This window comes from Biomphalaria glabrata, chromosome 18, assembly GCF_947242115.1.
Source record: "Biomphalaria glabrata chromosome 18, xgBioGlab47.1, whole genome shotgun sequence".
Classification (NCBI taxonomy): Eukaryota; Metazoa; Mollusca; class Gastropoda; family Planorbidae; genus Biomphalaria; species Biomphalaria glabrata.
Window position 1 is genome coordinate 9,135,461 of NC_074728.1, and position 16,836 is coordinate 9,152,296.

Sequence of the window (16,836 nt, forward strand, 5' to 3'; positions counted from 1 at the left end):
CCTCCTCCTAGCGTTTAGTTTCCTGACAAATGTGGACATCTACCTCGTATCGCTCTACAGTTGTATGGACCTCGACCCGTTTCAACAAGAGCTGCCGATTCAGGTTAAGGTGGGTTATCCGAAGCTGTTTGCTACGGTCGTAACCGGGTGGGGGTGCACCACTACTCCCCTTTTGCCTTGCCTCCTTGTGCTGTCACCTTTCGTGATTTAGTGGGGGGCTCAACTTCCCCTAAAGTGCTAGAGGCCGTCGCGACGCTCGATGGACTGGGCCCGGACGCCGGACGTTGTGCCTGGGGAGTGCTGGCCACCTGTCTAACACCCTGTAGGGGGAACTGTTCCCCATTTAAAAGATTGGTTTCCAATGGTAGCACATTTAGCGACCATAAACCCATTGTTGCCATTCCTATTCCGTCGGTCCTGCCCGTATCCGCTTTTTTCGAATTTAGAACTGAACATAGAATTGAGAGAGGTTGCCCCAGGGGATGGGGAGGCGCAATGGTTGCATGTTAGACAAATCGGACTGTCCCATTGGTGAGACAATAGCTTAATACCCTGGACTGGTGTCCAAGGCTGCTGAACTGCCTGCTGCCTCTTAGAGTAAGAGGAAATTTTAGAAGTCGTTTCTCACAACGTTCGTAACCAATGCCGTCGGTGGGGTGGCTTCGTGCAATGCCGGGTGTTTCCGGAAACACTGGCCCCGAGACCTCTCAACGTGTATGACACGCTGTTACCTCTAGCGCCTCGACCTACCTGACGTTAGTTGGGGATAAGCAAAGGAGGTTGGTTGTTGTGCTGGCCACATGACACCCTCGTTAACATCATCTGCCCTATAGACCACAAGGTCTGTTAGGGGAAAGTTGCTTTTCACTAGACCCAACAAAATTGAAACAAGCGTGTTTCAGATGTTGCTTTGATATAAACTTTTCATGTGTAAATTTGGGAAGCATTTGGTGTGAATGTACATTTTTTTTCTTTAATAATTCTGCTGAGAAATTACAACGCAGAATTAGTGAAAGTACATTTAAATTATTTTAAATTTAAATATGCTTAAAATTACTTACCAACATTGCAAAGAACCTGAGAAAACAAAAAAAAAACTTAATGTGTTAATGGTAACGATTAGATTTCTAAAAAAAAAAATCAATAGATCCTATTTATCTCATTAGTAAAAGTAATGTTCTTTTTCAATTTTAATTACATTTCAATTACAGCTAACTACACAGTTGTGCTTCTTTGACCTAATTTTATATTAACGAAGTGTTGCCAGCTAATTGATGTGTGGGTGACATTGTTCCGACCACAGCTAATGCTCAAGCATTCATCTCATTTTACATGAGATGATCCATAGTCTCTTCGCGACTGAAGGAAGCCATATAATATGCCAGCTTATGCCTACTGATGGTAATATTAATGCTCATCTATCAATGGCTTTCTACAGCTACTCAAACTGATTAACATCAGCGGTAGGATTTGAATCGTAGACATGGACTCACCGTAAGGTGGTCAAAATAAACAAATACAAATTATTTCAACCGTGGCGAAGCAGGGGCATTAGCTATGTTACGTGCTCAGGAGAGAGTGAATGTGGAATGGTGCGAATGCGTGTTGAAAGGAGAAATAAAATGAAATCCGAAAATGGAGTAGTGTAATCAAAGTTCTTATTGATATATTATTAATTGTGACTCAACATTAAAGTCATCTAAATCTACCCTATTTGAGCCTGTTGGTGTATGATTAAGAATCTCATATGCTCGTAACAAGTGGCGCCCAACATAAAGGTAAAACCCACGTATTCTCTGTGCGTAGTTGATCTCTTGTCAACACATAGTAGAGATATTAAAGCTTGGATCTAGCGACAGGATACTATTCGACTATTGATAATAGGCAATGGCGGACAAGGCTGAGGTAGCAGCGTTGAAGGAAGAGGGGGAGGTTGTTGGATCTGGAAGGATCGGAACTAAGGAAATACGTTCAAGAAAGGTTGATGTAGAGGGAGAGATTAGCCATAGAGAGGGAGAGATTAGCCATAGAGAGAGAAAATTAGCCATAGAGAGGGAGAGACTAGCCATAGAGAGGGAGAGATTAGCCATAGAGAGGGAGAGATTAGCCATAGAGAGGGACAGATTAGCCATAGAGAGAGAGATTAGCCATAGAGAGGGAGAGATTAGCCATCATAGATTGGGAGAGATTAGCCATAGAGAGGGAGAGACTAGCCATAGAGAGGGAGAGATTAGCCATAGAGAGGGAGAGATTAGCCATAGAGAGGGAGAGATTAGCCATAGAGAGGGAGAGATTAGCCATAGAGAGGGAGAGATTAGCTATAGAGAGGGAGAGATTAGCCATAGAGAGAGAGATTAGCCATAGAGAGAGAGATTAACCGTAGAGAGGGAGAGATTAGCCATAGAGATGGAGAGACTAGCCATAGAGAGGGAGAGATTAACAATGGAAAGAGAAAATGAATTAATTGCCATTGAAAAGGGAAAGAAAAACGAATTAATTGCTATTGAAAGGGAAAAGAAAAACGAATTAAATGCCATTTACGTTGGTAAAAGAGACGGCGGAGAAAAGGTTAACAACAGATTAACAAAAAGAGAGTGATAAAAGAGTGACACTACAGGGAATAAACTGGCAAAATATAAAAGTTTGATATTCCAATAAGACAAAATGGACATTGCCATTTTTCTGAAGAAGTTCGAAGTCGAAATGAGAGAACTGGAATACCCTTAAAACAAATGGACATTCTTGCTGTCTAGATCGTTTACAGCCGAGGTCCCTTCAAAAATATGTATGAGCCTGGGTAACTACAATGTTGTGAAAGAACAACTGCTTCGAACTTTCGGGAAAACAGAGGTTTTCTATCGTCAAAAAATTATCAATTGTGAGATAGAATTAGAGGATGACCCGCAGACATTCCTATACAGAATGAGTATAATAATATATGAGTATGTCGGTGTATTATTAAGAGCCCCATCTGCTGTAAACAAGCTAATATATATCAATCCATCCCAGAGGCGCTACAGCCCATGGCTATATATTGCAGCCTTCCTCTTTATCGTTCATTTTGCCCCGCCCCTGCTGCACACTTCCAGGACGACAAAAAGCGACCGGGCTGTAATTCTCGGCTATTTATATTTCAACTGGAGTTCTGCCGGAACTGTCCCCTCCCATTGCAGAATCTCACACTAACGGACCAGAACAGTCTACAGCACCCAGGGCCGATGTTAGGCCACTGCAACCTATGCGGCCGCAGTGTGCACTTTCAAAGGCCCGCGCGAATTCTGGGTGTATATAATTAAATTATACCATTTTAACTTATTATTTAAAACAAATATACGAAAGTCATGAAAATCTCCTAAGATTATTAAAATCTTCTGAAAACTCATGCAAATCTCATTTCAAACAGACAAAATTGTCTTTTCGGGATGTCATTCGATATGGAAAACGCCAATCCTACTCGCGATAAACAAAAGCGGCATTGTTATCTTTCATTTTTAAAAAAATGTAAAAAAAGGTGGATTTTAACCAAAACAAGAAGTTCAAATACTTAATTGACTTTAATAGTCACTGGCATATAAATATAGATCTAAATCTGTCTCGACTTCTTAAAAGAAACACACGATATTTTGCTAGTCGATAGTAAATCTAAAAGGCAGATCTGAATGTTTATCGGCTTTTTGTTGAAAAACTATCTTGTATTGTAGATGGCTCGTACTTTAATTTGACAGTGATTTTGTACTTGGTGAAGTATGAATAAAATGCAACGATGAATTTTTTTTTAACCAAAATTCTTAATTTTCACGTGTTATCCTTATCCTTACACAGGCTATGCCCCGCGCTATCCTTTTCGCATAGGGCCCCGCAATCTGTAGGACCGGCCCTGACAACACCATGGCAGAGGGATAAGCCTCTGATAGGTCAACAACTTAACCCAGGAACATTAGAGTTAAGTATTATAAAGAATAGGGCAAATATGATGATTTAATTAATTCACTTGTATTCGTAGACAGATAACTTTAAAGTTATCATTATTCTCCTCTCTATTGTTATCCCTTATCCCTTCCCTTTTTACCTTTTATGATATGAAATATTTTGGTATCTTTTAAGTTACAGAAAAGTTTTTCATTGTATGAGTTATTATTATTTTATTTTGTGTGTTCTGTTTCTCAAGTAAAAATATGGTGCCGTTAGAAACCCCTAGACCTAGCGATACCAAAACTAAATTATTTCAATAATTTATTTATTTTAATTACATTAACCCCTAAAAGCATATGTCAATGGCGGGGATTTTCCCAGCGGTGCATGACAACAACATTCATAAAAAAAAGTCACTGTTAAGAATGACCTTACCATACGGGGTCCTTTTTCGGTAGTAGCAAACTAGAACAGCTGATAGAATTGCAGCAAATATTGAACTAGGGACAGCAATTGCAATGATCTTGGTGACATCTGTAGAATGTTTTCAAAGAGGATAATTTTTAATAAAATATGTTTTATTATAATCTTGAATTTTGAGAAAAAAAACATGGGTGATTCTATTTAAATATAAACACTTTATGTAAAAAGAAAGTGTCTTCATCGCTGCCACTAATGTTTATTTTTACAAAGCTTATACAACTCATTTCATTCTTTTTGTCTATCAGGTAAAAAGTGTGGACTTGTTATTTCCCCATGTCCCATTCTAGAATCAAATTAAGACTTTGAACAATTATTCAAAAAACCTGACAAGACATGAATCAATAAAAATTATTTAATTAATTTTTTTTTTTTGGTGATGAATTATTTTGTTTGATTTCGAAATAAGATGAATAAATTCTACTTAATGAGAGATGTGGATACATATGTATGGATTTAGTCCCCTTATTATGTTTGGACACGTTTTTTATCCCACTTCTGATTCTCGGATCAAGTTGAAATTTGGAAGTTATTTATAGTCGATAACAATAAACGATTTAATCTCAAATCAACCAATGAGTTCATCAGTTAGTACTAACTAATTCATTTTGTTTTACATAGCAGAAAAGGAAATAAACTCGTAATAAATGGCAGCCCTTAGCGGTTCCTTCCCTTAGATAAGCTTTTTTTTTAAAGTATTCTTTTTTTTCTATATTTATTTTCTTGAACAAGCAAAATACAAAAGCATAAATATCTAAAAAAAAAAAAAAAGATATTTAAGTGTAGTTGTGTGAATTAGTTTAAATCAGTCTAGTGGTTCAATTTGAAATACATCTAGTCCAGTAGTTCTTAGCCTGTGGTTGTCCACCCCTTTGTATCTGTCGAAGGAATGAAACCGAACAAAAGGAGACGTCCGAGCTTTGGAGATAAGGACATGCAGTATTTTAGTTTTAAAGCTGACGAAGTCAAGAAATCCAGACTAAACTCGTGTGGCAAATACCATAATCAAAATATATCGGCCGTTGAGGCTTCTTCAGAATTCACAGAGCTATGAAATCTCTCACCTTTGCCGAGGAGGTAATATTGACAGCGGCCAAAGACATTATTCAAGTTATGACTGGAGCCGAAATCGTAACCAGATTTATTGCAATTCCAATATATAATGAACCTGTTCACAGGAAAAGAGTTGGCATGTTTGCTGATGGTATCGACCAGACAATGTAGCCAATGATGCAGCAGATAGCTAGATGAATTCACAGAGTCGCAAACATTCTCACTACGTGATTTTTAGAGACAAATTTCTATTTTGAAACCTCCGCTACAGCACATTATATATTCCATGAAGTTGATTAATTTTTGGAAAATTATAAGATTTCTTTGAAAAATATTTGTTGTGTTTGCACAGATGGTGCTCCAAGTATGCTTGGATGTTGGTGTGGATTACAACGTTTGTTACAGAATGAGTCACCAAAAGTCATCGAAACTCACAGTATGATTTATGGACATGTATTACCAACGAAGACATCATCCCACCTAAACATCATTTCTTTTGCATGTTATTTACACATTTACAATTGTGAACCAAGTGTTTGCAGACATATCCCGCTCTAAGAATTGTTTGGCACCTTGTACTTCCAGATCCAAACTGAAGTAGAAACAAACTTTCATTCTGATATAGACGTTATGCCGATACTGCCGCAAAAATATTTTGTAGCCATGTAGTTGACTGTACACTATCAACGACTGTACACTATCAACGACTGTACACTATCAACGAATGTACGTTTCCCTTTGCTTACTCATGGGTCTGCTTCAATATGTCCCTTAACTCTTTCTCTCCATAATTATTTACCACATTCTGGTGGAATCATCGTTGGTATCGTCAGTTAGGAGAGAAAGAGTTAAGTATGCCACATGAATATGACAAACACGAAATTGAAAAATAAATAAAAGTAAGTTATAACGAGACAATTTTTTTTTAATTAAGCACCATATTTATTTGACGCTAAATACCATTACATAAAGCTTTTGCTATGTTCAGTTACTATTTTAAAAAATCGTCAATGTCAGATATATACATTTTGATTATGATTCTTGATAATATGAAAAATTATATGAAAAAAAAAATATTTCTACGCCTATGACCGAAATAAATTTTACGGTCGGAGGTTGTCGCTTAGTGGTGAATTGTATTGAATGGTCTTTAAAGTTAGAATCCAACCGTCTGTATTAAATGTTGTTCTCATTAATCTTGGATCCGTCATCTAAAAATATGTCTAGGTTTGAAATCTTCTATGATCACAGATTTACTCGTGTAGAATTACGACCCTCTAACTTCCATTTTAAATGTGTAGGATCTAGATCCAGTTTAATTTGTGTAGCCAGGCTAACTCTTGGTGTCTTTAGGGTTCTGGAAGTTAATTTCTAGATAAGCGTCTGATCGTGGTATATCAGAAAGATCCTAGGTATTACTTACAAAGGCCGCATCACACACACAGGATTCGTTCAGCGTTCGGACCCCACGATGACCTGCTAACTACTGACGAAAAACGCAAACTAAAACTTTAAACACAGGGTCCTCAGGGATTGCAAAAAAAAAAATCTTTCGGGGAAAACAAGAAAAGGCAGACAGAGAAAGAGATGGTAAGGCAACAAAAAAGAATGGACGGGTCTGTCACTGAAGGAGATTCTAAGCAAGGCAAAAGACAAAGAATAGAGAGAGACTGAACAGATTTTTTTTTAAATTTGTCTGCACTGAAAAACAAAAATTTCTTTGGTCGCTACCACAGCAACCTATTTTTTCCGGTTCAACGGGCATTTACCCTTTTGCCCATGTAGCCAGTCCACCCCTGGTTATGACCGACTTGAGGTTTCTCCACTATTGCAAGGAATTGGGCACAATAACATTTTTCCATTATCTTATTGTTGAGATAGCTTTATAGTACACACATCCCAATATTTTTCCATTACAGCATCAATTTAAAAATCTAATCTTATCTCAACTCATCTGTCTGTCTCTCTGTCTGTCATACACATACGAGAAATATAGAATTTTAAAAAAATCTTACGAGATAATTGAGATCCTGGTACTCCAGATGATGTGTTATTGCAGACTGTTTAGAAAAATAATAACTAGTTACATTTTAAACAAATAACAAATAATAAATATTTAAGTAATTAGTTGTATGTTTGACACATTTTTTTTCCTTGAAATGGGCACAAATATTTGAAATGTTTTTTTTTTCTGAACCAACGAGCAACTCCCACTCCACAGCTCACCCACACCCAGGATATCTTTTAAATTATATAATAAGTATAAATAATAACATACAACTAAAGTACCTTTCTTTTCAATAAATGGAGTTTTCTTGGAAATTTGTTTTTTTCTTAAAGTCTGCATTATTTCCAAAATACACTCAAATCCTGTGATGTCAGTGTCAGTGGTGTTAAACATCTCAAGATATATACCATTAGAACTTGTATGGTTAGTCCGAAACGTTATACAGCTCTGGTATTTAGTTGGCACCTGAAATTATTTATTTTTCATGACCAGTTTAATATGGCATATAAATTTAACAAATACTAACTAAGTATGTACATAATGCAAATGTTAGGAATGTATAGAGCAGCGGTTCTCAACCTTTTAAGCTCGGTGACCCCTTTTTACAATATACCACTCTGCCACGACCCCACCCCCGACCTCAGGCAAATCGTCAATCGACCCCCAAGGGGGTCGCGATCCACAGGTTGAGAACCCCTGGTATAGAGGGATGGTGGTAGTCACTTCTTTACTAATTCCGGATATCCTCTGGAAAAAAGCAAGCAATCAAATGTTGTAATAAAGGTGTTGTTACAAGTTGTTAGCTTTTCCGAGAAAAAAAAATGAAAAAAACAAAAGTTATCCTGAATGCCAGAAAATACATTTATACAGCTGTGAATACTGGAAGCGCTTCAATGGACCTCATTCACCAAACGTAAACAAACAACATTTAGCCACGTGTTCTCTATCTCTTCTATACAATTTACGCAATCCATAAAGGCTGTTACGTGATACGTTTTTTTTTCATTGTTTTATCAATTTAATCGAACTAGCGCGCTTTTTTGAAGAAGAAAAAATTTTGCAACAGACAACACAAGAAAGAAATCTTCAGATTTTCCTGATTTGGCTACTTAATCCGCAACTAATTCCAGAATTAATTGGTCCAGGATACAAAAGTCTTAGGAATCATCTAGGGATATTTTTTTACAGAACTTATTTAAATTAGCAATATATTTGTATAACAATAATTTTTGACACAATATCTAAAATCGTTTGCATAATTGTGTTAAAAATATAGTAAATAGTCATTTCCCTTACTAAATAGCCTCCCCTGTTTGTTACTATTAACAGTAAATTGTTGTAAAAATGGAGTATTTTTATGAAAGAAAAACATATTTAAGAAATTTAATTCTTGCTTTCAGAAAAGAAAATTCGTTGCATGAGAACTTTAAAAGGTCTAAACTATCATAATGTCGAATTTTCACTATCTTTTCTAGTTTACGAGACTTTAACGGGACGAAAGGCCACATTAAATTGATGTTTATATATTCCTTATCTGGGTGGGGGGGGCACTAAAAAAGAGTAAATGTATAGATCATAGGATTAAAATAGGTGAACAAGCTTGAGCGAATAGGAAGTGCTAATTTTCCAGTATGTCATCTTTAAATATATTGCAAATAAAAAAATTGTTTCGGTAAATGTAACCAAAGCGGTTTTTATCGTGAAATGTGATTTTAGACATACGGAAAGAAATGACAGTTTCAAATTTCATATTTTTTTCGTCTTTGGAGAGTTGGAGAATTGATATGTCAGTCAATCAAACAGGGCCCGTTTCGCTTGCAATGTCGCTTCTAACTAATGTTAAATCGAGGTCATTCCAATATGTTTAGATCTTAATAAATTATATAAAAATGCAAGAAGTCTCAACCACACATGATTTGGTGCAAGAACAGTACTTACAATGAATGTCTCTCTACTGTTCATGGAGGCCAACTCTGTCGTTGTATTGTCTTTGTGAGTTAATTTGAGTTTCAAGTTGGTCTTCACATCAAAACTGGTCTTCTCAAAAAGTTTTAGGTTGCATCTTATTGTAATGGTAGATGTCCAACACATCAAAACTGTTTCTTGACAAACTAGAAATATATATACGTTAATATTAATTTTCACATTTGCTAAGCCTTAGGGCGATTAGGCAATAATTTAATGTCATTCCTTAGAGAAAATATATATAACAAGATTACAAAGAGAACTCGTGTTATCATACAAACTCAGAGGCGGCCCCCATCGAATTCACCAATGAACCAGAAATATTTAAGCCTTAGTCTTATAGTGATCGTTTAAAGTAATACAATTTTTAAAATTATTTTGCGTTATTTTTCACATAAAAGCAAACATAAATGACTTTTCTGACTCTTCTGGAATAAGTAAGCATTAACTGATCACCTAAGATAACATGGAAACCTCCCGATACATTGTCGGTGGCACCTAGTTTAGGCTGTAACTCCTCCCCTATCATATTTCTTGAAATATGTTCCAATAAACACTATTGCTAGTTAGTTCTTTTTTTTTAACCAATACAGTAAGCCGATTACCTACTTTTATTGATTTTTACTCATATTTAATTCCCATTATTTATGACATTTATTCAAATGTTATTGCAAATTTTGCAGTAATATTTTATTAAAATTATAAACAGACTTAACATCATCTGAACAGGTTTCCTTTGCTCTACTTTAAGACAGAAATGGTATAACGTTGAGCTGTGTCATTTACACATAAAGTACCATCTAGATCAGGGGTTCTCAACCTGTGGGTCGCGACCCCCTTGGGGGTCGATTGACGATTTGCCAGGGGTCGCATAAGACCATCGAAAATAAGGATTGTTTTTGTCTATTCTTCTAATGCTGTATGGGGGGGGGGTCGCGACAGAGTGGGGGATTCTAAAATGGGGTCGCCGAGCTTAAAAGGTTGAGAACCGCTGATCTAGATGTTTCTAGACATATTTGGACACATATCTAGAGATATTATTATTATCTTGTACGATGTGTCTACTTTTGCCAAATTATAATTTTTCGAACTTGTCACCCCCAAAATGGTGTCGACAGGTGCGGACCTCACCCCTCACACTCCCACCTAATGACGCCATTGCTTCAAGATATATCTATAGATTTTATTATTATCTTTTTTATGGGCGTAGCCAGGAATGTTTTTCGAGGGGGGGGGGGGTGTTGGGGGGGGGGCGGAATTTCCCCCCTGAAAAAAAAATGTATAAGTGTGTGCGTGCGTGCGTGTGTGTGTGTGCATAATAAATCTTTATTACATTTCGACCATTCTTTCGGAAGAGGTTTATTGTATCCTAGAATAGGGTCTTCCTGGAGTTAGTGGAAAAATTGTAGACTCCTGCAATCCTAAGAAAGGGAGACTGGGGGAGCACTAGTTCCGGAACAGAAAGCCAACAAAATGTGTATTCTGAGGTATCTACAGTGCATTACCCTGCTATTAAAAAGTTTTATTTCAAAAACCTTACGTGCTATTCTTACTGACATAGATCCTCCCGTGTTGTTCGGCACATTGGCGGCAAGCTGCTTCCACGAAAATCTGTCAGTGGCAATGTCTGAAGCTCTTCCTACCTGCTCTGAGGACATCCTTGAAAGTGTGGCGCCAAGTTGTACTAGGATGTCCCTGTTTGCGCTTTCCTCGTAATGGTCTCCATTTCATCGTAACTGTTATCGTGCGTAATCATTTTGTCGGAGAACTTGTCCCGCAAACCTCGTGCAACGCTCTGTCACAGCCTTGCTTTCGGCATAGGATTACCTTGATTGAGAGTGATCAGACCCGATCTCTATAACTGACTCCAAAAATCCGTCTTTGCCATCTTTGTTGAGCCACATTTAGACTTTTTCTATTTCGACAAATGACTATTCACTGCACTTTATTAATGGAGTCCAGCCACTGGTAGAAATGTGTATCCTCTCTTGGCTATTGGCTACGCTTTTGGAATTAGGTGACTTTAGTTTGCTTTTGATTTTATATTGAAAAGGGAAGTTTTATCGTCAAAATCATTTTGTGGGGGATTTTAAACTAAAACATCTGTGGATTTTTAAAAGATTCAAAACCCCCTTAGCTACGCTCATAGAATTTGGTGACTGCATTTGCTTTAGAATAAGATTGAAGAAAGATTTTTTCAACCTCAAATCTCTCTGTATGGTGGTATTTAAACTGAAAACCACCAGGAGTGTTTTTAAACTTCAAAAAAAGTCATCTGGAGGAGGGTTTAAAGTAACCCCCCCTCCTTATGGCTGGGCTACGCTCATAGAATTTTGAGTGTGTAATTTGCTTTTTTTTTATATTGAAGAAGTGGTTTTTAGCTTCAAACCTCACTGGAGAGGGGTTTAAACTGAAAACCCTCTATGGCTACAATTATATCATTCTGATTGTGTAATTTACTTTTTTTTTTATATTCAAGAGGTATTATTTTAGTTTCAAACACCACTCATAGCACTTTGAGTGTGTGACTTGCTTTTTTTTAAATGAATAGGTTGATAGGTGCGGACCGCACCCATCTTAGTGAAGCCACTGCTCCAAGATACCTACCTCTTCCCAACAATTTCGATTTTTAATTTGGAGTAGGCGGGCTAGGAAATTTTTAAAAAATGAGCCCGCACAACTAAACAGGTTTTCCATGCGAAAAGCATAATACACTATTAGGCCTATAATACCCACTAGTAGGCCTACTAATCCTGATCAAAAGCGCTATAGTTTTTTTTTATAGAATAAATCCAGATTATATAATATATATATAGAATCTAGATCTAGAAAAGATCTGGATTTCTAGACTGTTTCTATACTAGTTCTTGATCTAGATCTAGACGATCTAGAACTAGAATCTAGAACTAAAATCTAGATCTAGATTCTAGAATCTAGACTAGATCGATCTAGACTAGATCAAGAATTGGAATCTAGACTAGAACTAGATTTCTAGACTAGTTCTAGATCTAGATTTCTAGATTAGTCCTATATTTAGATCTAGTCTAGATGTGGATCTAGATTTAGTCTGATCTAGATGACGCGTATGACGTAATCATCTTCTTTTTTTAAGTAAAGTCTGTATTATATAAGATCTAAACTAGGTTAGATATGCTATGACAAATTTGTACAAATACTCCTTCTTCACTAGTGCTATTAAAGCATGGAATGGGTTGCAAGCTAGCCAGGAAAACCAGTGACTGACAGAATTTAAGTCATTGGTTAATATGCATGACTGAATGCATGACGTGTACGACGTAATCATCTTCTTTTTTGAAGTAACGTCTGTATTATATAAGATAAGATAAGATCTAGACTTAATAGTCTCTAGATTAAGATCTAGAACTAAATCTAGAATCCAGGCTAGATATATAGAATCTATATCTAGATTAGAATTCGTATGACTATACACGTTGAATGTTAAAATGACTAGATCTAGATCTAGAGTTAGGCCAATGTTATGATCAGAATTAATAGACCTCAGGGGCGGACTGGGTGTTAAGATCGGCCCGGGCATTTCTATACAATCCGGCCCACAAATTGTAGGCTTATATCATACGAGGGGCATCCAATTCTAGGTCTACCTAATGATGTCCTAATGTATAGATAACTGAACGCATGCATACAATGAATCTTATCTTATTCATGGCAAACCAGTAACACAGACTAAAAACTACCCAAAATACCTAGGTGTTATAATAAATGAAAAACTATCATGGAATCCACATATTGATGAAACTACAAAAAAATCAAACAAAGCATTAGGATTTATTAAAAGAAATTTCTATAAATCAAATAAGAACATAAAACTAAAATGTTATTTAACCTTGGTTAGGCCAATAATAGAATATGCATCCTCCGTTTGGGACCCCTCAACTCAAGAAAACATTAAGAAACTGGAACAGACACAAAATAGAGCAGTGAGATTCATAACAAACGAATATTCACATTTGACTAGAGTAACACCTTTAGTAAAATCACTAAATTTAGAAAGCCTTCAGGACAGAAGACTGAAAAGAAAAGTAGCAATCATACATAAAACACTGAACCATAATCTTCAAGTACAAAAACAAAATTTAATAAAATACTCTGAAAGACACAAAGATAAAGGCACATTCCTCGTCCCATATGCTAGGACAAATTTGTACAAATACTCCTTCTTCCCTAGTGCTATTAGAGCATGGAATGGGTTGCCTGAGCTAGCCAGGAAAACCAGTGACTTGGCTGAATTTAAGTCATTGGTTAATATGCATGACTAAATGCATGACGCGTAGGACGTAATCATCTTCTTTTTTGAAGTAACGTCTGTATTATATAAGATAAGATAAGATAAGATAAGAATCTTCATAAGTAAGAAATATATAGGCCTTATGTTGCTTTTTAATCGCCAAGGGTGTAGACCCTAAAAGGATGCCGCCTACTAGTAGCTCTGCCAACGGATATAGGTTATTACATTATTTCGGGAAAATGTGTTAGATTAAATTAGTATTAATCAAACTAAGGAGTCTGTAAAAGATTTAAAAAAAAAACACGAAGCTCAGAGGGTCCTTTTACAAGAGAATAGTATAAAGCATTTAACAATTTAATTTAACACTTTCTATAGTCTCATTCATAAGGCCCTTTAGGTGACCCTACCGGCCCATTTTGGTACCAGCCTACCGGGCATTTGCCCAAATGCCCATATAGCCAGTCCGCCCCTGGTAGGCCTACTACTATACTGTTTGCATCACATTCACTTCTTAATGTGATACTACTGTTTACATAATAAATAAATTTGCACCTCTAAGCTGTAAGAAGATAAGCTATTTTCTTAATAGATTAAAGATGTAAATTTTGTTTAAATTGTTTAATACATTTAATTTAAATTTAAATCTAGATCTAGATCTGGCCTCTATTTAGATTGTTGTCAAGTGTTTAACAGGGATAAGTTCAAAATGCGTGCTATAAAAGTATTTTTTTTTCATTTAAAACAAAAACGAAGTTCGTATCGAAATTCTTTTTGAAAAACAACATTTGATTCAGTATTCCATTCAATGAGTTAGTTAATAAATGGAAAAAATATATTTTATAATGATCCGTTCACACTTTTTCCTTTCTGACCTTAGGTGACATTTTTTTTGTACCAATGCGCGAATCTATGAATGAAGCTTGTGTTATTAATGAAGAAGTTGGTGACTTTTTAAACGACTTATCCCCCCCCCCTCCTTTTAAAAGTGGTCTTGTTTTGTTTTTTTCAAATCTGCTTGCATATATAATTTTAATGGTTCAATTTTTATACCTAAGGATTATTTACAAAATAACAAGAGAAAACTTTGAAATACTTTTTTTTTAAATAAATACTTTCCTTTTATTATACTTCCAATCTTATCTACTGTTCATTCATATCTCCCCTGGTGTCTCTACTAAATAAAACTTCTCTCTTCCCCTTCCTCCGTATCGAAGCCACGCCTCTTGCCTGTTCTCTATAAGATTAGTCTTATTAGATGGATAGTCTAAGTCTTGCAGTTTTGTGTAATTTCTACTCAAACATACCCACGCCTCTCCGTATACACACACACGTCAAGGGTTAGAGTCGGGACTTAGGGGGGCAGTGGCATCTACTGCCCCCCCCCCCCCACTACATACACTACATATATTGTTTTACGGCAGAGGAATGGGGTGGTAGAATTGATACGTGTATACAAGTAGGCTAGGTAACCTCACTTTTTGTTCCAATCAGATCTTCTAATGATTGAACTCTTTGATTACAGTTGAAAAAAAAAGGGGTGGGGAAATAATTCATAAAAAGGGTATACAATATCAATAAGTAGTTTTTTATTATTTAGATTTGTATTTATTTTATATAACCAATGTAATAAGCCAACAATGAAATCTTAACAAAGAACAGATTGTACTTACAGGCAATTAGACAAATACTTAATGCTTTACAGAAGTCTTTCATTGTTGTGCAACAATCCTAGAATCAAACTTAAGACAATTTATATTCTTCTCTCCCCAGAGATGACTGCAAATGGTTACTCGAACGTAACGTGGCTGAGTGTCAATGTTAATGAACTTTTGTAGAGTTGAACACCATCTAATTGGGACAGTGCGGTCATAGGCCGATTATTTACAAAACATAAATCTTAAAATGACCAACGCGTTGACATATTTTTTGTTAATACAGTCGTGGTTTAAATACTGTCAACAAATGACATGTTGTGTTACGATTACTACATGGGATTACCATAGTAAATATATATATGTGTCAGTAAATGTGCTTGTTTTGAGTTACTAGTTGTGTATTGTGTATTATGACTGTGTATGGTCAAACTGACAAACTAGTTGTCCTTTATTGTTCTTTGTTAAGTCTATTGATATTAAAGTGTATAAGGTATGTCTTTGGAGTAGGGGGAGTCGGAAAACAAACCTGAAGGAGACCGTATGTACTAAAGGGAATGGAATGTCAAGATAATAAAGATATATTTTTAAAAAGTTATCATTAGTAGATCCAGAACTTTTGAGTTTGGATGACGCGGACGATTTTTTTCCAAACCTTGACTCTAACGCCTGTTTCATCTGGTTGTTGTCTAGGTTGATTCTGGAGGTCCGACTGTTGAGGCTGGAACTGTTACTGTATCATGCTTCAGCCATGTCTCGATTTACAGTTCTACTTGTAGCTTTGGTGTATCTTTGCATTTCTATATGAACCACGTACACATACATCGCAGGACACCAGCATATCTCAAATTACGTAACGTTAAACTTTATTAACACTTACAGAATCATACAAACACAATACACATCTATGAAAATGAAAAACTAAGCGATTTAAATACCTTTACTTTAATAAATGAATAAATGGGTTGTCTAAAACTGTTATAAGAATTAAGTAACATATTCTTAAAGTTAAATATCAATTATAAAATATTATTAAAGCAGAAGCTGGGAATGCGACCCTCCGTGGTAAAAAAAAAAAGCCGACTGCCGCTTTGTCCCCAAGTACCCAGGTCATCCTGCCTCGTTTAAGACCAGGTCACCTGGTCACGTGACAATAAAATAAAGAAGTAAAATATACAGGTAGTTATTCCCTACCCAATTATAAAATAATAAATCTTATTTAATTATTTAAAATATATTAGAAACACAAATAAATTCGATTAGAAACAAATAACAATTAAAAATAAACCATTCTAAAATAACTAAGGCCATGATGGTGGGTTAGAGGTCAGTTGGGGTCAACATTCCATAGCCAGGCCGATAGTGGACTGTCGCTGTTCTGTACACACATACAAAAAGGGGGGGGGGTACAGACAGTGTACACAGCGGTTTGTCACACTATGATCAAGCCCATTACAAAAGCTTTTAAAGACCAATTACGGTAAAATCCACACAGATAT

The 16,836-nt window shown here is 36.1% G+C and overlaps 1 protein-coding gene across 1 annotated transcript; it reads right to left on the reverse strand.

Annotated features, from left to right (window-relative positions):
• Nucleotides 1–1,020: 1,020 nt before the first annotated feature.
• On the reverse strand, nt 1,021–9,566 carry LOC106071221 (uncharacterized). The gene is made up of 5 exons (XM_056017432.1): nt 9,392–9,566; nt 7,735–7,918; nt 7,461–7,505; nt 4,348–4,446; nt 1,021–1,077 (listed from the first exon to the last, which is right to left on the reverse strand). Exons 1-5 carry the CDS (start codon nt 9,542–9,544, stop codon nt 1,058–1,060), a joined length of 501 nt encoding a protein of 166 aa, XP_055873407.1. The 5' UTR covers nt 9,545–9,566; the 3' UTR covers nt 1,021–1,057.
• Nucleotides 9,567–16,836: the final 7,270 nt, after the last annotated feature.

What these genes read in the sequence shown, in the direction of transcription:
- LOC106071221 (XM_056017432.1), bottom strand. Translation starts at nt 9,544, where the DNA reads ATGTGTTGGACATCTACCATTACAATAAGATGCAACCTAAAACTTTTT. An exon ending in ACAGTAGAGAGACATTCATT is followed by an intron (nt 7,919 to 9,391) that starts GTAAGTACTGTT and finishes AAATAATTTCAG; the next exon opens with GTGCCAACTAAATACCAGAG. An exon ending in TCCATTTATTGAAAAGAAAG is followed by an intron (nt 7,506 to 7,734) that starts GTACTTTAGTTG and finishes TTTTCTAAACAG; the next exon opens with TCTGCAATAACACATCATCT.